The 23,578-nt window shown below is 32.4% G+C and overlaps 1 protein-coding gene and 1 pseudogene across 1 annotated transcript; both read right to left on the bottom strand.

Moving 5' to 3' along the window:
- Positions 1-1,329: 1,329 nt before the first annotated feature.
- Positions 1,330-4,614, bottom strand: LOC134694413 (uncharacterized). Its single transcript, XM_063555422.1, has 4 exons — positions 4,267-4,614; positions 3,533-3,816; positions 2,733-2,928; positions 1,330-2,084 (listed from the first exon to the last, which is right to left on the bottom strand). Exons 1-4 carry the CDS (start codon positions 4,541-4,543, stop codon positions 1,330-1,332), a joined length of 1,512 nt encoding a protein of 503 aa, XP_063411492.1. The 5' UTR covers positions 4,544-4,614.
- A 71-nt stretch (positions 4,615-4,685) lies between these two features.
- LOC134694412 (uncharacterized) lies at positions 4,686-11,908 on the bottom strand (annotated as a pseudogene).
- Between the last annotated feature and the right edge of the window lie 11,670 nt (positions 11,909-23,578).

Raw genomic sequence — 23,578 nt, 5'->3', positions numbered from 1 at the left:
AATATCTTCCTTTATGCACATTCTATGGTCATGTACTTCAACTGTGTAAAGTTTCATTAATATTGCTACAGTCATTTAGGAGGAGTTGTGCTTACAAGACCTAATGCCACATATTGTGATATTTAAACTTAATAATTTCAATTATCTCCCTTGAAAAAAACATCTGATAAGAAATATCCTCCTTCCTCATGTCTAAAGATGTATACAACATCTGTGTAAAGCTTCATCAACATTGATTAATCCATTTAGAAGAAGGTGTGCTTACAAGACTTGTTGCCATTTATTGCTATATTTAACAAAGTCAATTCAATTATCTCCCTTGAAATAATTTCGACAAGAAATATTTTCCTTCATGAACATCCTCAGGTTGTGTACTACAATCGTATCAAGTTTGATCAATATTGGTCCATCCATTAGGAAGATGTTGTGCATGTATACGAGACTTATCAGATGTATACACCCCCCCCCCCCCCAAAAAAAAAAACCCCACAAATTATGAACAAGAGTGGACACACTGAAATGTCTCGCCTGTTCTAGTGTTCATAATATAATTTATGTTGAAATATAAAAAAGCATTGTATACCACAAGCATTAATTAACTGTACTTGAGATGAAGGCGACACAAAAATCACATCATGAGGAAGATGTGTACTAAGTTTCAAATTGATGTGCCTCTAACTTCATCAAAAACCACCTTGACCAAAAACTTAAACTTGATGTGGGATGGAAAATCAAACAAATACACTATTGTAGATAAAAAAATGTTTCATTATAGACTTGTTTTACTTAAAAGCAGGTGTATTTTTTTAAATAAACAAGTTACTATTTTTAAAAGGCAGAGTGCCCATATTCATTGTATTTGGCTTGTCTTTTATTCATGAATTTCTTCTGTGAATTAGGTTAGAGTTTTTTTAAATATAAAAAAAGAAGGTAAATAGTTTTGCTCCATGGATCAGTATTTCAGAAAAAAAACATTAAACTTTGATTTATCATAGCATGTTATCTAACCAAAAGTGATTAACAGCAAAAATATGGCACAAGCAAATTAGGGGCCTAAACTACATGATTAAAAAAGTTTTTCACAATAATTGTTCAACAGCATCAGCCTTGTTTAAAGCAAGAATAACAGCATCAAGATCTTGGTCAATATCTGCAATTGGTGTTTTACATCTCTGCATAACAGCCAATCTGGAGAAAAAGGATGCAATCTGTCCAAGTTCTAAATATTCTTTAGGGGTGAACCTTTTGTTTCCATTTTCATCCCTTGCCACTCTCATGTTCCTGACAACAGTTAAAGGATTAGCTTTAATTCCACTTCTTTCACCTTCTTCAAAAAGTGCTCAAGTAAGATTTTACATTGTCTGAAAATCTTACAACCTTTCTTTCCTTCTTTAAGGCCCATCCCATTATTTGTTCATTGGAGCCTTGCTTTAACCCAGTCTCACATCTGAATTTGATTGTGTCTTCAGTTAGGTTAAAGCACGACTCCTTCCATCTCAATTTAATATCATTAAAGGTGCTTCCTTTATGATCTTGGTGTTCATGGTTGCCTAGCAGACAATGGTTGTTCATGTCACTGTACGATTCAAAATACAGTATACAGCCAATTTCTGGACAACTGATGTTAAATGACTCTGAATCTGTCTGTTTTGGCATAGTTGGTTTTTTTATAATACCATCAGGTTGTGTAGGAATTGTAAAGTTTGCATGGACATCAACATTCAATTCTACATCATTTAAAGTACTATTTATAGAAATCTTCTTCCCATTTCCAATTTCAAATGCCTTCCAGGCTGTTATTGTGTCATCGTTGTTGAATCTGACATTTGAAATCTTTGTAATTGCCTTTATAGGACAGGTGATCTTCTTAACGAGAGAAATAGGTTCTACAGCTACATATGCTGCTTGGCAGGATGTTACTCCACCATGTTTGTCAATGGCCATTTTCATATCTGAGGCAGTTAAAACATCACTACCAGATGCAGCTGATCTTCTGATTTTCCCTCTCATATGGGCAATCTTTGCGTCACAATATGATTTACCATTTTGTGGCTCACTATAGTCATACCGTGCAATTGTTATGCCTAAAAAAATAAAAATATACATGTACATTAATTCAACTTAATGACTCCAGAGTTGAATTGTGTTGACAAGCCTTCAACATAACAGAGAACTTCCACACAAATTTTCAAAGCATAAATATCTCCATATTATGTGTTTATAGTATAGTATGCAGTAGATGATAGTTCAAATTTTGAGACACTTGTATGTAAACAAATAACACTTTTAAAGTCATCAATGAACTAGCTATATATATATATTATGGTTATTTCTGGCAATTTGTATATTTCCCTTTGATCCAACTGGCTTATATTTTCAAATATCAATGTACTGACTGTATCACTAAAAATATAGGCAATGCATTGTGTGACATAATAATTTCTGTCCCAAAAAGCAAGACTTATGGATATAGTGATCTGGCAGCATATTAGTAATAGGTTAACTTTATTTTGTATGTGCGTACCTTGCAAGGTTCTCATACATGCACAGATAGACAATGGTTATTCGTATAGTGTATAATAGACTACCAATGAAATTATAAATGGTATTTATACCCTGGGATTTTAAAGTAAATTATATACTTTAAAACCCAGCTTTTTAAAGTAGATGATTATAGTGTTGTGGAGTTTGTCTATCTGAATTAAAGTGCAAAATGACATTATTTCTCTTACCAGTTGTTTCAGTGATCTTAGGTATAGCCAGCCAAAGACTGCCACAATGGTAGCATCCTGCATTATCACTTCTCAAGTATACTGTGTTGATTCTGGGAAGCTGAATTTTTATTGTTCTTAAAGTGTGCTCTAACACGGAAGCTACTGCAACCCAATCTTGTTTAACTGCATCCATTGTATGTGTATATGTTCTTTGCTGCAAGTAAAATAAAAGGAATCTAAAAAAATATTTTACTAAAAAGATAATTCTATAAAGAGGCTCCTAAGAGCTTGTAATCTTTCACCGATAGTATTGAATAAAAACTGCCAGTTTATAGCAATATTTTTAAATTTTACTAGGCAACACACATACATATTTTGTGTGAGACAAACAAAGGTGCTTTAATATATCATTTATCTGATATTTTTGACAAATTTAAGCAATAGTTATTGGTGGTGACCATTTTTAATAGGTACTGGGGTCATCAACCTTAAATGTGGTAGTTTATTACATGCATATATTCATAGGTTTCTCAAAATTTTGTTGAAATTGGCCCCTTCAATAATCTTGATTTTTTTTTTAAACACACAGTTTGTTTATCTCCTCTGAATTGTTTTACATTGGCCATATTGGGGGCCTTTTCAGCTTACTTTGCTGAGGTGGCTAAGACTCTGTTAAAGGCTATAGTAGCCTATAATTGCTTACATTAACAACAATTGGTCTTGGATGGAGAATTGTCTATAATTGGCAATCACACCACAAAGGAAAAAAAAATGAAATAAAACCAACTGACTATATGCATTTTGAATAAGGAAATTACCATTAAATTCTGATTTTCATCTTTAAAAATACACACTGAAACATGCCAGTTAACTCCTTTTTGGCCAAACCAATCACTCTGTTTCTCACGAAATGCTAAAGGAAGGAATTTCATAGCCCAGTCCATGATTATGAGACATTCTCCATATTTCAATTCCTCTAATAGTAGGATCCTTGCTAGATCTTGGTTGACACCTCTTACAATATGACTCTTCCATTCAAGAATCTTAGCCTCAGCTACATCTATACTGGCCAGCAGATCATTTCTAACTTCATCTGGTATGTCTGCAAAATAAATAATGTCAACTACTGAACTAGATATAGTATGCCTTTAGTAAAATAGATATGGGCCTGATTAAGACCTCCTCTGGGTGCAGGATTTCTTGCATGTTGAAGAACCATTGGTTGCCTTGAGTTGTTTTGTATGTTTTGGTTGGGTTGTTGTCTCTTTGAAAAAAAATTAAAAAATTCAATTCCTTGCTTTTTATTAACTTTTTCTTTGTTTTCAAGAAAGTGTATTTTCTAAATCAAAGAAAAATAAAAAATCATGATTATAATCGTACTATGTTTTATTATTTGATGACACTAGCAATAATGAAAAATACTAGTATTATTGTTCTCTTTTTATATTGAACAGTAATGTGCACCTAATGCATAAACTGAGAAAAGTTTATCTATTCAAATCAAGTTACAAAATAAACAGTGATTTAAATTTGTTAAGGTTGCAATAAATACCTAATTCAGAAAGACGTCTTTTGATGGTAGAGACTGCTTGTGGAAGTAAATTACATCTCTCACATACTATGTCATGCTGATGGTCGACACAGTGCTGTTGTAGATGTTGGTCTGTTGGATCACTCAAAGAATAATTGATACAGTGATCTGGACATTTATCACATTTCCTGAGGTGTGCTTTAAAGTCTGTCTTCAAGTAAATTTTACTGGCATTTAAACTGTCCTTGCAGTCACGCAACTCTACTTGCACTTCCTCATCAACAACATAGTTACCCATTTCCTTGACTGTTGTTAACAATGTCTCATATGATGCACCACCATCAGCGGCACAATTGTCGAGGCCTTTCAGGTTTGTTCGTCTTATAGATGGACATGCATTTAGAATTTTGAATAAAGTGGATCTTGATAAAGGCAGGAATTCAGTTTCTGTACAAAATTTTGTATACACATTTATAAGAGTGGCATGACATGCAGTTCTCACTACTTCAGGTATTGTTACTGTATTTCCATTGTCCAACTTCATTTCCTTTACACCAAAGGATGAGACCTAGAAATCAAAAAAGGTTTAAGCTATTATTAGATAATTCAAGAACCTTAAAGAGAAAACTCGCATTACCATGCCCAAAAAATTGTCACTAGTCAAACAAATCTTATCAGATTCAATAGTTGAAAGACTCATAACTCATACAAAAAGTTAGTTGATCAAAATCTGTGTGTGTATACAAATCTTAACAAAAAGTCCTAATCATCTATAAAGTGTCATGATATTCTGTTTTATGGTTTCAGAGAAGTTTCACTGACCAACAGTTGCAGTTGCAGCTTAATATTATGAGCCCATTTTCTCATAGAAAAAAAAACATTTAAATATCTAAAGTATCTTAATCAAAGTTTGATTAACAAAATCATAGTGTAAGAGCACTATTTTCACAAAATTATACCCCTGCATCTTGCAAAGTTCATGTTATTGTATTGGAAACCCCAAAAATCAATTTAAACAAAAACAAAAAAGGAGGTGCACAATGGCATTATATCATAAAGAATCTGAGAAAGTTTCATTTCTTTCAGATAAGTGGTTAATAAGGAGTTGCAGATACAAAGTATCTGGGACGAATGGACAGACGAATGAACGGACGAACAAACAGATTGATGGACTTCCCTATCACTATATACCCCGCTTTTTAGGGTATATTTAAACACAAATGGACACATACCTGTGTGGATAATATCTGGCATTCTAAGAGTTGCATAGAACTCACTTAAATGATATCCCAACTACCCATAAACTTCAATAAACTAAATTAGTTTCAATTATCTCTCTTGAAATATTTTTGACCAGGTTTTTTTCCCTTTATGCACATTCTCGGATTATGTACTGCAAGTGTGTAAAGTTTCATCAATATTGATCAAGCTGTTAATAAGAAGTTGCACTTACGAGACCTGTTACTACATATTGCAATATTAAACTCAATAGTTCAATTATCTCCCTTGAAATAATTGGACCAAGACTAATTTCCCTCATGCATATTCTCAGGTTGTGTACGGTAAGAATATTCAGTTTCATCAATATCAATATTTTTTTACCTGGTGAAATGATGGACTGAAGAAAAAATCTAAGGCATGGTCTAACTTGTCTTTATCCATCCTATGTCGAAAGACTGGGAGCTGTTTAGGTATTATAGCACCTGAATAAAAGCAAATATTTTTATAAATCACTAGTGGAAAGACTTAAGACATTTTATTTTCATAACATTTTAGTTTGCATATTACTGTTTCCTTACATTCCATAAGGCAAAGAAACAAATCTGGTAGTTAACACATTCAAAACAATTTATTCTGCTAAAAGGTATTCATATGCTTACTTAGCACATTTTGCAATTTCTTTTTTTTTTATGATAATAACATTTGTATCAATGAATCAATAAACAAAGAATGATGATAATAATCAAAAGGAGTAAGTACTTGGACTAAATATGATTAAAATCATTCTCTGAATGTGACTTTGACCTAAATGATATGACCTTTGGGGGTCAAATTCTGGAATAAAACAATGCAGTAATGCCTAGAAACAATTGTTATTATAGTTTTCTTACTGGGACCTTAACTCTCAACATCAGACCTTTGGTCAAGATCAAGATACAGTTTTTGAGTTATGGGAAAAAGCTGTGTCTGACTGAAATTAACTTAGCTGTTGTTGTTTTTAACTGTGACCATAATCTTTAAGAAATGCTCTATAATAGAGTAAGTAAATCTTTTTGTGCAAAAAATATTATTCTATTTTTTATTAATGAATTGAAAATCTCAATAATTTTCCAACTTCAAGTTATGGTAAATATATAATATGTGGATATTAAAATTACCATGGCCATTAGTTTAAGCATGTTTCCTGGCTTCATTTATTGCATACACTGTCAGCCCAGGTATAAGCTGTTGAAGATCTTTCTTAGTATGTGACAAGGCAATCAATGACAAAAGTTGCTGTTTTGTGTTTCTGTCTGTACTCTCCTGATGAATCTTTACAATGATCTCTTGAAGTTCAGATGAGTTGGCAGATTCTGGGTCTTTATCTTGAATCATCTTAAAAAGTGCCTGACTTTGACCTGGAGCTATACCTGAAGAGAAACCAATTCAGTTAGTGATTTTTATGTTATGAATATTATTATACAATTATGACCCTCAGCATGCTCAGGCAAAGTAAATATTCCAAATGTTTAACCCTTCAAAGTTTTTTTACTGAGGGCACAGTAAAAATGAAATGACTGTATAACGACCTATAGTTTTTAATTTCTGTGTCATATTGTCTCTTGTGAAGAGTCGTGTCATTGGCAATTACACCACATCTTCTTTTTTATATTTTAAGGTTACAATTTTGGATATTCACCACTTATTAGGGGCACAATTATACAGAACAACAGTCTCCTTATTAATTTTTTATGTACATCTGGCAATTGGATTGTATCTTTTGAATTATTTTACACTGGTCATTCTGGGTCCTTTTATATTTTACCTTGCAATGTGAGTCAAGGCTCCAGGTTGAAGGCCAATACTGTGATCTATAATTGATCATATATGACATTTGGTATTGGATGGCAATATATCTCATTGGTAATTTTACCACATATTCTTATTTTTAAATTTATAGATTAATTTAATAGTCTATAGTTTTCAAACCATAGTACTGTTAATGGCTTGCCATCTTTGCTAAAATGGTCATTTACTAAGGGAGATAACTCATTCTCAAAAGTTTTTTGAACAGTGAATGACTGTAAATTGTTATTGTCCTTCCTTGCAATTGCATTTAAAAGAAAATTTAATAAGTTATATCATGTCATGTGTTTATGTATAATTTGTTTATAATATATAAGTAAAATATAATATATGAGAATGGCTGTCATATCAAGTTAAAAAGGGACATAACTCTATATTTTTTTAATCAGTGAGAGTCAGCTTCATAATAATTTATTTAATAAAAATAAATGAGCTTACCATTAAGGACAGTGTCAATGGCTGAAACTGCTTTACGTTTCACAGTTCTTTTTCGTGGAAGGTTTTAGGCTACTTATATCACTTCTCACTTGAAATTTGACAGGACTTGAATGGCCTCTACTTATGATGTCAATTCCTTTATTTAGGTCAGATAAAGATGTTTCCATATTTTCCTGACTCCAAGAAGAAATTTGTGACAAACTTTGTGACTGTGAGTCTAGGAACTGAAAGTTAATAAAAGAATGTTCAAGTTTTAATCTATACACATTTAGAAATTATTAATCAATTCATATATTGTCATCACCATCTGTTCATTTTAAGGAGTAGCAGAACTGGTGCCACTAGTGGAGCAGTAACTGCTTACTCTTCATGAGCATTCTAGCCCACTACAGTTTTTGGGTGGGTTTGTTTTGCTCATTTTCAGCTTTTATTGTTTGTTCCTGTTTTGAATTATTTTAAAGTATTTTTCCATTCTATATTAAAATTCTTAACATAACTAAACAGAAGACTTTTCCCACTAACATGTTTAACCCTGCCACATTATATATGTATGTGCCTGTCTCAAGTCAGGAGCCTGTAATTCAGTGGTTGTTGTTTGTTGCTGTGTTATATATTTATTTTTTGTTCATTTATTATAGGATTAAACGCCTTTATGAAGGAATTTTTTGGTGTATAAAGGGGACCAATTCACTAACTAATAAAGTCCGAAAGGACTTTATGATATGTTTGTGAGTGACTTGGTCCAGTTTATACACCAATAAATTCCTTTTTAAAGCCATTTAATCCTTAAAATTCTTTAACAACACGGATAAGTGAAAATAAGTATTTTTTTAACGTCGAGCCTGACAGTGTTATTTTAGCCGCCATTGGTTACAAAAAAAAGTAGTTCTGTCAATGTCGTCTATCGAAAAAATAAACAACTTCAAGAGTGACGACCGGAAGTCTTCTCGACCAATCATATGAATGTATTCCCTAATATGCAAATAATATCAGAATTATTTGTTCATTAATTTGGCCGTTAGTTTTCTCGTTTGAATTGTTTTACATTTGTCATTTTGAACTAGCTACCAGTAAGTGTGAGTACTCTCACATCTGTACTAATGGTCTTTTTGTTGTTGGGATGTATAAGTGCCAAGCTATGTTCACTCTGTTTTTGTTAGATGTATTTCTATTTGTATATATCTGATGAGTTAAGCCTTTTCAACTGATTTTTATAGTTCAATCCTATGTTGTTCTGTTACACCACTGTCCAAGTTTAGGGGAGGATGGGATCCCGCTAGCATGTTTACCAACCCCCCCCCCCCCCCCCCTTCCCAATCCTACCCCAAATTATGTTTGTATGTGCCTGTCCCAAGTCAGGAGCCTGTAATTCAGTGGTTGTTGTTTGTTGCTGTGTTACATATTTGTTTTTTGTTAATTTATTTGTACATAATTAGGCTGTTAGTTTTCTTGTTTGAATTGTTAACATTTGTCATTTAGGGGCCCTTTATAGCTGACGTATGTCGTATGGGCTTTGCTGATTGGTGACCTATAGTTGTTATTTCCTGTATCATTTGGTCTTTTCCGAAGAGTTATCTCATTGGCAATTACACCACATCTTCTTTTTTATTTCAGTTAAACATACCGATTCATCATCAGATAGGGACTCGGCTGTCTTGCATGTGTGCGTTTCAATACTCGTGTCTTCCAGTTTTATTCTCTTTCTGTTTTGAATAGTCTAAAACATATAAAAATATCAATCTGATATTATGAGTTAAAATAATGTAACCAATATTACAGCAATAATAACTAAAAAGCTGTTGCACATGTTTTTTGTGTTCAATACCCAATGTGTTGGTGTTGTTAATTTTTTAAATGCAAAAATAAAAACTTTTCTCAATTTTGTCTACCATGTCCACAGTTAAATTTTTCATTTCCTACTTATATAATTGCTAACTTCAGATAATGCCAGTATGTGCATGAAAGAAAACATTTATTTCAGGTATCATTATAACTCACAAACATGTACATGTCACATAATAATTTTTACAAACAAACTTCTGTTGATTCTAACAACTAAAGGAAACAAGTTGGCAGGAAACTTCTCAAATCAAACCAAATATTTACAGAACAGCTGGATCCATTATTCTTAATATGAAAAACTGTTTCCTAATGTTGCAAAACATTTATGGACGTCATACAATATGTTTCAACAATCTATTTGTTTCTAAATATAACTTAGGAAGATAAGCAAACTAAATAAGAGTCAGATCAATTTCGGAAAAAAAATGTCTTAATTTCGGAAAAGATTACGGAACATAAATTATAAATAGTTAGTTATACTACTTACATTTACAGTTTTACTTTGTTCAGGGTCAAACTCTTCTTTAGCAGATGATGCACTAATTGAAACCTGTTCAAAGCCTCCAAATGGTTGTTCTTTGTGCTATAAGATTAAAACATAAAACAGTGTTTATGCAAATACTGTTTGTAAATAGGTACTACAAACAAATTTCTGATATATAAATATATCACTGTAAATTCAGAAGTTATTGTTTTGGATTTATTATTGTGATTTCATTATTTTACACCAAAATGAGAGAAAAGAAATCATGCTCTATTATTCATATATAAAAATCCAATATGTGAGTTTAAATTATTCTGATTACAACTGTATCATATTTCTCGCACTAATAAACATTGCAAGTATTTCCACACTTACAGAAGTTACAGTACTTTGTTCATTCAATAAATTAAACTCTGAACACTAAAAAAAGCAATGCATAGGTGTGCTGGGTGAGACCAATTTTTACCACTTAATTTTTGTACAAATAATTGAAATTTCATAACATATATATTGAAGACCTGTTGGTGACCTTCAGCTGTTTTTTTTTTTATTTGGTCGGGTTGTTGTCTCTTTGACACATTCCCCATTTCCATTCTCAAATTTATATGCTAAATATATACATATATGATTATGCGTACATAAAATTTCATAAAAGATTAAAGTTCTCATCTTATGCATATATAAAAGTTATTTCTAGTTTTTGGAGACCTTCCAGAAAAACTTACATGTACATCATTATCTTCAAACGACATTGAGTCAAGGTTTGGAATACCTCCTCTACATGTCCGACATATTCCTAAATGAAAAAAAAAATCAAATGCAATTGTAAATTTTAGATTAATATTAATGTGTGTAGGTCTTTTCAATATATGTTAAAATCCCAGAGGTAGGGGGCATTTGGGGAAAAATTTGGTTGATTATATTGGGAAGCATTGAAACATGACTGGAGCCGGGCCCCCCTCTTTTGTAGTCATTTGGACCCCCTTATAAAAATTATGGTTCAACCACTTATTACCCCTATCAACATCAAGAGGTAATTGTAGCTTTAGGCTGACATTAAGGATGATACATGTAACTAACCCACCCACCATTGAAAAGGCATATTCAATATACATGTAGTATAATCTTTCGAAATGGCAATATTTTTGTTATAAATAGGGGGTGCAAATTTCTGAAAAATTTCAATAATAACAATCATAATTCTACATTGAACATCTTTAAACCTGAGAAACACCATCTGAATATATTTTTATTATCAATATCCCCGGTATGATTTTTTACATGAATTTTCCCAGAAGTGAAAAAAAGCAAATTCTACTTTTTCTTTTATTTTTTCTTAATTGATTATAAAAATGTGAACAAATTGATTATATAATAATTATAGAAAAAGTTTGAACAGGTACAACAGGGGGTTATATTGTATATAAAGTTCTTACCTGAACCAACAGGCACAAGTTGTCCTGTTGAGATCAACAGATGTCGGCTGACAATTGGGGTGACACCTCTGTCTGGCTTGGTTTTCCCTTTATGGTTGGGATGACTGCATGCAACACTCCTTCTCCATCTTATTCCAAGTGTGGCCCGATGGTGTGGATATATTGTATAATCACAAAACAAAGTGAAAATACCAAGACGGAAAAAAATTAAATGGCCTTCTGATGGAATGCAGGTTTTTGAGAGTTGTAGTGATTGTAAATGGCTGTTAATATTAATGTTGCAGCTGCTTATTGTAATAAGATTATGTTCTGATGGAAAATAGTTGGAAAAACCACATCTACTGTTAGAAAAAAATGATATGCTGCAGTTTCTTTCTGTCCATGGAGCGTCTGCCATTGTTTACATTTCCCTCCAATGTAGTATACCTATTTTCTTTTGCTGAAGATTTCCGTCAGGGGAGATAATAACATGGCAATTTTAAAAAAAATTTCAAACGGTTTTTTATTATCAATTCAAAAAATCCCAAGATTTTTTTTGTTTTATTTGATAGATATAACAATTGTCTTTCTATCTATATATAACTTATCATATATTTTTTCTAGCCTTAAGAAAAAATTAATGAAAAATATGTGTAATTTTACATAGGACAAATAGGCAAAAATCCTGAAAATGAAACCTCTAGTAAAAAGCAGCAGTTTGAATGATGAATATAAAAATTGTGAATGATGCATTATTTTGACCTTTTTGAAGTATTTATTGCAGTTTTGGGTCATTTGATAAGATAAGGTATATCACATTTTAGTTAATTTGTCAGGTTCTTACATGGACTGCTACTTAAATAAGAACAAAAACAAAGATGTTTTGTAACTTAGAACATAAGGAATTAAGTATAAAAGAGGAAAATAGTCTAACACTACTCATACTTTCTGGAATATTTATATATCGTTACTTTTCGATTTTTTGTGTTTGCAATAAAATAAATGTGCCTTACATGCAAGGCGATCTACAACGGAGCATCGTCAAGTTATATATCAACAAATGTGTATTCATTCAACATTTTGTTAACAGTGCAAATATGGTATATCCTCACATTTCCCGTATATGATTATTCCCCTTGGTATCATAAGACATTTACATAACGTGAATTATAATGAAATCATTACAGGAGTAACTGAAACCGATGATGGATTCCTCTGCTGTGTCTTGTACGACAGATATGGGGAAGTACTTGCTGAACGAAAGGTGGAACTTAATGTCATAGGCAAGTCAATAGATAGGCAATTGCACTCTTCCTATTTATTTCTTTAAGAAAAAAATGTTATGCTTAATTTGATTCCCTTAAGTGCAAAAGTCTTCATACTGTTTACCACCTATCAAGTAATAAATCAAGTAAGTCAAAGGTCTACAAAAAAACAATATTATAGGAACACAAATGTCAGTTGCCAAAATACCCTCAATGACAAAATCTCATATTTTAGACAATCAGTGCATTGTTATGAATCTAACACACGGATGCAAATTTCTGAAAAAATATGCTAACAAGTTTTGGTATTTGTGGTAGGTAATTACGTGTACACACTTTACTGATGTAATCTCATTGCAATTTATACCATAAATCTCACTATAAAACATAATATTAATACAATAACCAAATATATATTTGCCGACTGCCCAACGTAATCTAGAGGACACCGAATTTATTACAAATAAATAAACATGACATGTGGAATATAACAGCATGTGTGATATAACCATACAGCATAACATACTGAGTTGTAATTAATAATTATAAATCATCAAAATTTCTCCATCCTTAACGATCCCGCCGGCCAGGAAAAACCAACTATGTCGATAGACGGCGTTGGAAACCTGTGTCCAAACCCTAACTTAGTCGAAAGTTAATATGCTCGAAAGACCGTTTCCGGAGTCATACTTGGACAGTATACTTAAAGATATGACATAAAACAAAACAAAAAATGATATAAAGTGAAACATGAAACAATAATACATTGCACAAACATAATAAAAACCCAATTAAGATCTAGATATGAAATATTAATGAGAAACGATATATACAAATATCGTTAAGAAACTTGACTGTATCAGTGTTGGGTAGAGAGTGATTACTCCACGGGATTATTTCCCGCTCATTTATTACATGTACATGTAAACATGTGATAATCACATGATTAATCAGACGGAACGTTAGTACAATAATTTTCCTCTATACTGCGAAACGCGGAAAATTATAAGTACACACTTTACTGATGTAATCTCATTGCAATTTATACCATAAATCTCACTATAAAACATAATATTAATACAATAACCAAATATATATTTGCCGACTGCCCAACGTAATCTAGAGATCACAAAGAAAGGGATGAAAAGAGCCCAAATTATAAACCAAGTTTTCTAGATACTGATAATCTCATATCTAAGGAATCAGCAATGTAACCATCTTTGCTAATATCTGATTTCCACCTTCCATGACGTTTAATACATCTCTCATTTACTTCTGACCTGGCTGCTGCAGAAGCACCACCAGAACGTAAAGAATGCAAACCTAGGTTCAAGTCAGGAGCTACAGTCTTTAATCTACGTACAATATTCTCTTTTGTGGCTGTATAGCTTAACTTCTTATTCTTATATATCAACTTAGCTAACCCCTTAGACCTAAAAATCGGTCGAAATATAAAATAATCCGAATTAACATCCAAACTAGCAAGTGAAATGTATCGCTTATACATAACAACTGGACATGCCAAAGTGTTACCCCTAGAAATAAGTATCTCGTTACCTTGTCTGTATTGATCGGTCTTGGACCGGGGCAGAAAAATAGAAATATGATCATCAAAAATCTTAACATCCCTACATGTAATAGAACTTAATTCGTCAAAGCGCAAAAATCCAGCATAGCCTATCAAAATCATAGTCAAATCTCTAACAATAAGCAAGTCATTTTCAAATTCATTAATTTTACAGAGTTCAAGTATTATATCCGAGGTAACAGGGTCCTTCTTTACGACTGGTTTTCCATTTAATCTTTTACATGATTGAGCTAACGAATGAATGTAAGCGTTATTTGTAGGATCAACGTAACCATAAAGCTCATGTACCCACTTTAAAGCATAAATTATCGAATCTAAAGTACAAGGTGATGACTTCTTGTCAATCAATAAAGTTAAAAACAATGAAACATGAATCGGATCTGCTGGTAATTCTTTAAAACCATATCCTTGAGCAAAAGATCTCCAACGATTATAACTAGCAAAGTACTTTTTTGTAGTATTGTCACTTTTAGACTGGATAAGATAGACCGACATCTTTTCTGCTAATTTTCCAAGTTCAACCGAACATCCTACAGTACTCTTCTCTACAATCTCCACAACTTGTTGCCTCAGTCCTAAGCCTGAAAATCGCAAATATGGATCATTAGAACATAATATTTAAAGCTATCAACCTAAATTTAAGTGGCCATTTCCCGAAAATGCCGTTTTTACCGGCACCCTTCACTATAACTTTGTCATTTGTAAGATAAATAGCGTCTGAAAAAAAACTCTTAAAAATTTCTTGTGCACAAAGTAAAGGCCAAAATGCCGCCGACTTCCATTCTGGTATAACCAAAATACCATTAGCACGCTCATTGCACATTTTGTTTACTGTTTTTGCAATCAAAGAAGGTGGGGTACCAACCAATTGTTGTCATTTCCCCAATATTGACTAAAACTGTCAACTGCTTCAGTTCCTGGGCACCATATAACTGAATTGAAACGCGAACAATGTGTATTGTAATGAGTGGCAAATCGGTCTATGCTACACGGACCCCAAATATAGTTTAAGAAACTGAATGTTTCATCGTTTAAAGACCAGTCATCGTGATCTGTATAACGACTAAGTTGATCTGCATACACATTCTGAGCCCGAGGGACACAGCGAGTCTGAATATTAATGTTTTTCTGTTCACAAGATTCTAAAATATTAATCGCAGTTTTTTGTAGTGACAAATTTCTGCTCCCCACCGTCAAAATACGTGCGACATTTTGATTGTCACTGTTGACTCGAACTAATTTGTTCTCCAACAACGAATCTTGAGTATACAAAACTCTCTTGACGCATTCAAGTTCACGCCAAGTTGAACTCTCAAAAGGTTCATTACCTACCCAGTTACCGAATACTTCGGTACGATCATAAGTGGAACAAAAACCACCAAAGCCTACATCTGAGGCATCACAAAACAAATCGACATCAAAATTGTCGTGAAAATTAACTGTGCTTATATTCACACCTTTACTATTCCTTGCTCTGCAAGAAACTCTCCAAAATTCTAACTCATCAATAGCTTCTGGTGTAATTTTTACAGATGCCTCCCAGCTTGCTCTACCGTTAACACAAGCATATACAAATCTTGTTCTCAATCTCACGAGATCACCAAATACTATTTGCATTGATATGAGTTGACCGAAAATTCGAGCCTTTAACAAAACTTTACCTCTCCCAATCTCGGAAATTATATAGTTTACAGTTTGCTCTGCTTTATCTATTCTCTCAGGACTGACGAATATTCTACCAGTTTCAGTATTCCAAATGAAACCTAACCATTTCAATTTTTGGCATGGATCCCAAACACATTTTTCATGTGCAATTAGAAAACCTAGCTTTTGAAGGTGAAATTTTACAAACTGACTACTTTTTTGACAAGATTCAAAATCTTTACCACCTCCCAAACCATCATCTAAAAACATAATAATTTGTTCGCCTTTAGATCTGAAATACTTTACAACTTCTCTGAGAACTTTGGTAAATATGTAACCAGCAGTAGCCAATCCAAATGGCAAGACATTAAAAACGAAATATCTGTTTGCACCATTTATCTCCCATGCAAAACCTAAATATTCTCTGTGCAATTCAACAATCTCAATATGGTGATAAGCACTTTTTAAATCATAGCCATATAGAAAATCATGTTGGTGAAAAATTTCCCTTGTGTCTTCATATTTAAATCTAAATTTAAATAAATGAGGATTGATGTGTCTACAATCCAATACCAACCTGGGTTTGCTCGATTTATTAAAAGCAACGGTCAAAGGATTAACTACACAAGGTATATCATTCACTTCTGATATACAACCTTTTGACAGCAAAGTTTCAATTTCTGACTTAACAAAACTTGCGTTATCAAAAGATGATCTGTTATTTCTAATAATTTTATGATCTGGTTCTGTTTTGAAAGGTATCTTATACCCGTTTTGTATAACATCAATTATATGTGTATTACCTGTGATTAATCTCCATTCATCGATAGCATTTTTCAATCTACCTACTGGACTAACCGGTTTTTCCACATAAGTAACAAGATCAACTTTTTGTAAACAATCAATTGTTATTGAAACCTTCTCATTGGCGTTTCTAATTTTGGAATTATTGCAATAAAAATTATCATCTGAGCTACAAAATAAGCTTGAACTATCTAAGTTTGATAAATATAAAGAATTACTTATCTTTTGTTTTCTATCAGGACAATTATCTGCCCAGTGCCCCCTTTTTCCACAATTGAAACACTTTCCAGGCTTGAAAGAATCATCTTTATCTGCATTCCTGGCATAAGGAACTTGTCTGGGTTTGATGCTTTTCTTGGTTTTCTCTGCTTTACTCTTGCGCTCTGCTCTAGACTGAGCTCTTAACATTTTTCTCTCATCTTCGGAGTCTTCTGCTATTGGGTTGGCAACATACTCATTAACCACTTTCCAACCGAGTTGAGAAGAATCTGCAAGTTTAATTAACTTTTGTCTCTCTTGCACAATGTCAATACCTTCTGAAATCCTGGATTTAGCGTTCTGTACGGTCGTTCGGTCAAATCATGAACTTCTAAGCTTGACTTCGCCTCTTTCAGCTTTGTTAGAACCTTCACACCATACTTGAATTGGTTTTCGTTGCCCTTCCTCTGAAAATTATAGTTATCGGTCAGAGTTTCCTCCATCTTGGCCATTTGAGTCTGCGAAATTTCTTGTTGACTTTCTTGTAAGGTGGTCTGCAAACTTGTCAGTTTACTGTCCATTATACCGTTTATACTGTTCAATAAATCCTGTTGAGATGTTGATATGGCATTGGAAACTTCTCTCGAAATGGCATTTCTTAAAGGGCTGCTCAACATATCGGTGTCCATCTTGACTGTATCAGTGTTGGGTAGAGAGTGATTACTCCACGGGATTATTTCCCGCTCATTTATTACATGTACATGTAAACATGTGATAATCACATGATTAATCAGACGGAACGTTAGTACAATAATTTTCCTCTATACTGCGAAACGCGGAAAATTATAAGTATTTACAAATTGTGAGGCAGTATTACAATATTCAGTCATGTTTTTTTCAGTCAATTTTCAGCGGGTATTTATATGCTATATTTACTGTGGATTTTTTTTTTCGTGGGGACCAATTTTCGTAGTTTCTAATTTTATTTTCGAGGAAACTTGTTTTATTGTTTTTTCCAAGGTCTGCATACGAGCAAAAAAGAAATGTTGTAGTTCGTTGAACATTTAAATTCGTGATTCACGTATTACCACGAAATCAACGAAAATTTGTTTCCATCGAATTATAATGAATTAACAGTGATTAATAAAAGTTGATGTCCGTATGTTAGAGCCTTCAACAACTTGGTAGACACCTTCGCCCTTTCTGTCACCTTAAAGTTATTTTCTTTTAGCAGAAACGACAACAGCAGCACCAACAACCACACCAAAACAAACAACCACCAGTATATCTAATAACAATTGTATTGATGGACATGACATGTGTACACACTTGTTTCCTGGTGAATGTGAAGCAGCGATACATTTAATGATCTTTTGTCCAGCGAGTTGTGGCATTTGTAGTAAGTACAATTGTAAATACGTCTAGTTGTTTTTCAGAAGTTTGTCTCGTATAAAGCTTTATAGCATGTTGTTCTTTGTTAGTCAAGTATCCGTGTTGAAGGCTGTTTTTTTAGTTATGATGGTCTACTTTTACATAGTGTGACTTAGATCGAGGGTTGTAATATTGGCCAATTCTGATCCCGCTATCAAGTTCAGATTGAGCTAGAGTTCATTTATAATATTCTTGATAATTGAGGTATTATTTGTATTTTCAGTGTATATCGAATGACAGTTTATGACGCATCCTCAAATCTAGTAATTAGTTATGAAAGGTATTAGGCTTATTATTTTAATACGCCAGACGCGCGTTTTGCTACATATGCCGTATCAGTGACGCTCAGATCAAAATAGTTGAAAGCCAAATTAGTATAAAATTGAAGAGCTTAAAGGAAGCAATATTTCAAAAAGTTGTGCCAAATATGGCTAAAATAGTTCATGCCTGGGATAAGAAAATACTTAGTATTTCAAATATTTTCTTAGTTTTGCTAACAGTTAATTTACGTAATTTATTCAATAGAGCTTCATAAAGTTATAGCGTTTTGAATATCTAACAGGCACCTTACAAAAAGTTGAATCGGATCACAATGATGTTTAATGTCGCACATATACGAGTATTCAATAAAACCCTCTTTGTGCCATATAGTTTTACTGATAAGTAACTCAGTCACTAGTAAAAACAGATAATAAAATCACAAAAACTTAAAATCAAGTTTACCTTTATGATATGTTTTAAACCCACAACTGACATGAACATTTGCCTATGTAAATTTTAACATTGTTTGTATGCACATTGAACGACAAATTGATGTGACGTATATAATTTTTCTGACGTCAGACACTCAAATCAATCCATGTGTTCGTAGATAGTAGATGTTTTTGTGTCCTGTTTAGTTGTTCCTTTTGGAATTGTTGTACGATGATGACTGATGTGCCCATATTTTGACTTTTTTATTAATTGTGATTGTTTATTTAACGCATCATGTAAATGTAGCGGAATTTGATGAGACTGTTATTATAGTGAGAGGGTTAGCGCTATAGAACCAGGTTTAATCCATCATTTTCTACATTTGAAAATGCCTGTACCAAGTCAGGAATATGACAGTTCTTGTCCATTCGTTTTTGATGCGTTTTGTTTTTTGATTTTGCCATGTGATTATGGACTTTCCAAATTGATTTTCCTCTGAGTTCAGTATTTTTGTGATTTCACTTTTAACTAATTTCCAAGTCTTATAAAATTGGATGACAGATGAAAGGTTTGTTATAAACAATATCATATATTAAATTTGAATTTTATTGCAATTCTGATTAATAAAAACAATTTTGATGACCAGATAATTATTGCGTATTCTGGTTTCACGGCCTTGGAGAATATTTGAAATTATACAAGTTTTGAAGAAGGAGGTTTAAGATTACAATGCATCAGTAACGATGGATACGACTATATTATATTTTCTTAGTATAAAAAGTAATTAATTTCAGATCAACCAGAAAGATACTGCGCCGATCGTTCCAAAGATTGTTCTAATGTGAAAGATCAATGTGATGATCCCACAATTACACGCATCTGTCAATCAACTTGTAACGTATGTGGTCAGTATTTATTATCGTTGGATTGAATTGTGTATAAAATGTTAGATAATTTAAAGCAAGTATTGTGACTAAACATACCCAATGTCATATACTAGAGACGCTAAGGCAAACATCAGTCTACACAATATTCAATACAAATCTAAAGACAGAGAAACACGGAACCCCGCAAATATTATCATCATATATGCTCTTGAAGGAAAGTTTTAGTACATTTTGCAGATATCACCACAAGTTTGTTACACGGTTCGTGTTGTATATTCTTTAGTTTTCTATGTTGTGTCATGTGTTTTATTGTTTGTTTGTCTTTTTTTCAATTTTTGCCAGGCGTTGTCAGTTTATTTTCGATTTATGAGTTTGACTGTCCCTCTGGTATTTTTTGTCCCTCTTTTAAACATATGACACAAAATGGATACATCATTATCTGTCCCCTTTTTCCTAAATAAGATAAACAAATAATTTGACAAGTTTATTGTTCACGGAGAGTATTTCGTTGATTATATACAATAAGTTATAGAATGCAAAGAAATTTTGATGTCTTTATTTCCCTCTTTATACATTAAGGTTGCATTAGTGTTATTTGTTTTCAATCCATGATATATTTTATTTACCATTGAATTTATATCTTCTGAATGCTATATTCAACTGATAAATATATGTGATGGTAAATTGTATTTGAACGTACACGTGTTCGGTGTTGTTTTCTCTTGCAGGCAGAAAGTCATTTATTAAACGTGTACATTCCTTTTTAGATGCGAATGGCTGTGAAAGTACTTTAGTATCCTCCGCTCTATCCCAAAAGCTGGTGCTATCGCATTCTGCCGGAGATTCTTGTTCTGATGGTAAACAATCAAGTGCAGACTTGGTCATCCTTAAACTATGTAATGCAAGAACTGATAAAATGTGGCAAAAGGGTTTACAGGTAGTAATTAGGTCTTTCCACTTTTCTGTGGAAAGACCTATTGTTTTTCTTCTGATTATTTTTTTTTTTTTTTTTTTCTTCCGCCTAATTTTGTTCTTGCGATAAACATTTGTTTCGCAATATGTCGCTTAGATATTTGATATATGATATCGAACAGTTTATGCGCTTTTGAAATTTACCCTGCGTAAACGAATACTTTTCTTTGTAGGAGTTATCTCCCCAAACACTGTTTTCCTTGTTAGCGCAACTCCTTCGCAACCGTAAAATATTATGACAAATTTATTTTACAAAATTGCTCGTTATATCCTTCGCATGATTTCTCCTATTTTGACTGAAGTGATATGAACGCTCCATATGAGAGTTATTTCCCCTTATGCATTTGATATAAGTGATATGCATTTCTATCTTGTAAACCATAAGTGCTAGAGACTAAGGATCTTTTGATTTGAGGTCCTTGGGTCAAGGTCAAAGGTCAAGGTCATATTCTAATTTTTGAATTTGACTTATTTCCACTAATTTCCAGAAACCGTATAAGATATCGACAAATTATTTTTTCTAAATTATTAGTTGCGACATGTCGTAACACGTAAATTTTGATTGCAAGGGTACGTCTAACGTAAAATTGAGTTTTCTCCCCTCTTGTATTTAAAAATACGTGTATGGTGATATAACTGATTAACCAAATATAATTAAGACCTATGGTCTTTTGATTTGAGGTCCTTGGTTTATGACCTTGAAATTGATCTCAAGGTCATAGATTGATTTGACGTTCTAGTTTTTGACCTTTGCTTTCAGCTCATATGTATACATGATATAGCCATGAGACTTTTTGGCGAAAGGTATTAAACCACTTAACCTTGAAAAAAACAACCGGAAGTGACCTCGTGTAAACCGGAAGTAGCTATTTTTTGTACTTTATTAATAAAAAAGTATATAGAACCAGATCTTTTTGGAATCAGTGTCAATTAAATATTCAAATATTATCGGAAGTAACATTTTTTCAAACCGGAAGTAACAAATTATCTCCCTTATTTAATTTTTTTTGTATAGAAACCATATATTTCTGGAATCAGCGTACAATAACCTATCAGTTGACGATTGAAATGACATTTTAAACTTAATTTTACAACTTTCATATTAAAATACATTATTTTCAGTGGAAAGACCTTCAATTGTTCTCTGAACAATTGGTTTTTAATTTTAATTTACATTTCACTTGTTGTTATTGGCACACACATAACTTTATAGTTAACATTCAAAATTGGTTTTAAAAGAATCATTGCCATACATAAATCATTGGTTTTAAGCTGCGATTCACACAATTAAGAAAGAGTGAAAGATTTACGGATAATGTACGTGATCTATAATTGTTAACCTTTTCAATAAGTTAGACTTTTAAATTGTTTTCTCTTCTTTACGAGTGATTCGTGTAAATGAAAACATAATTATTTTATTAAACTTGTTTAAACCTTTTGCCTCTTTCTTTGAAGGTTATTTCAAACTGTAAACAAATATCGTTATATGCTCCTGTTTCGTCGTTTGGATCTTTTTCACATCAACTCGGAATATTTCTTGGTTGTACTGACACGGGAATTAAGGTAGTTTATTGTATAAATCATGTAATTAAAATATCGTGTGTATTTGAGATCGCAATTTCTGTTAATCAACTTTTAATACAATAATTGAATACATCTGGACTATGTTTGTATAATCGTATTGAATATCGCACAAACAATAGAGTATGCAATAGCACGGCGATTGTTAAGAAGTAATACATGTTTTTTTTTTAAATATGGATATATATGACAATTTCTTAATAGACAAGTTTTAGGCGAAATTCAACTTCTTCATGTTTGTGTTTACATTGTATCTTTAACTGATTGTTATATTTGATTAAAATTATATAAAACCAGGTCCAATCCACAATTTTCTTCACCAGAAAATGTCTGTACCAAGTCAGACATATGACAGTTGTAATCCATTTGTTTGTGTTTGAGCTTTTAATTTTGCCATTTTATTAGGAACTTTCCATTTTGAATTTTCCTTGGAGTTCAATATTTTTGTAGTTTTACTTTTATACATGTTTTTTTTAAATTTTAGATTGGAATACAGGAATGTAATGACCACTTCAAAGAACAAACGTTGGTGTCTGGTGATACGTCAACCGCCTTCTCCAATGCTGATATCTACCATGTACTCATTGTGAAATAAATAAACTGCATTGATAAAATATTGAAATCATATTGTAAAAATCAAATATATCTAATTTTTACTGCCTCGTCTATTAAATTAAAAAATGACTTTTTTCAATTGTATTGAATAACATTTAAAACATTCAAAAATAAACCTGATTCTAACAAAATCTTGAAATCTTTGTAATCATTATTTGAATGTTAAAAAAAGAGGGACGAAAGATTTCAGAGGAACAGTCAAACTCATATAGATCGACAACGCCTTCACTTACAAATAAAACACACAATTTATAGCACACACGACAGAATGATAGACATCTGAAGACTAAGCAACAAGAACCCAATCAAAAACTGGGGGTCATCTTAGGTGATCCGGAAGGATAAGTATATCCTGCTCCTCCTGTTGCACTATCGTGTTGCTCGTGTTATTAAAAACCCATTAAATGGTT

The sequence above is a fragment of the Mytilus trossulus genome, chromosome 13, assembly GCF_036588685.1.
Source record: "Mytilus trossulus isolate FHL-02 chromosome 13, PNRI_Mtr1.1.1.hap1, whole genome shotgun sequence".
NCBI lineage: Eukaryota > Metazoa > Mollusca > Bivalvia > Mytilida > Mytilidae > Mytilus > Mytilus trossulus.
The sequence above is the reverse complement of the archived record's forward strand: the minus strand, read 5'-3'. Positions and strand labels throughout refer to the sequence as shown.

Excerpts from the sequence above, each read along its gene's own strand:
- LOC134694413 (XM_063555422.1), bottom strand. The coding sequence starts at position 4,543 with ATGGGTAACTATGTTGTTGATGAGGAAGTGCAAGTAGAGTTGCGTGAC. Across the intron at positions 3,817-4,266 it reads AAGACGTCTTTCTGAATTAG|ACATACCAGATGAAGTTAGA; the intron begins GTATTTATTGCA and ends TTTATTTTGCAG. Across the intron at positions 2,085-2,732 it reads TAAGATCACTGAAACAACTG|GCATAACAATTGCACGGTAT; the intron begins GTAAGAGAAATA and ends TTATTTTTTTAG.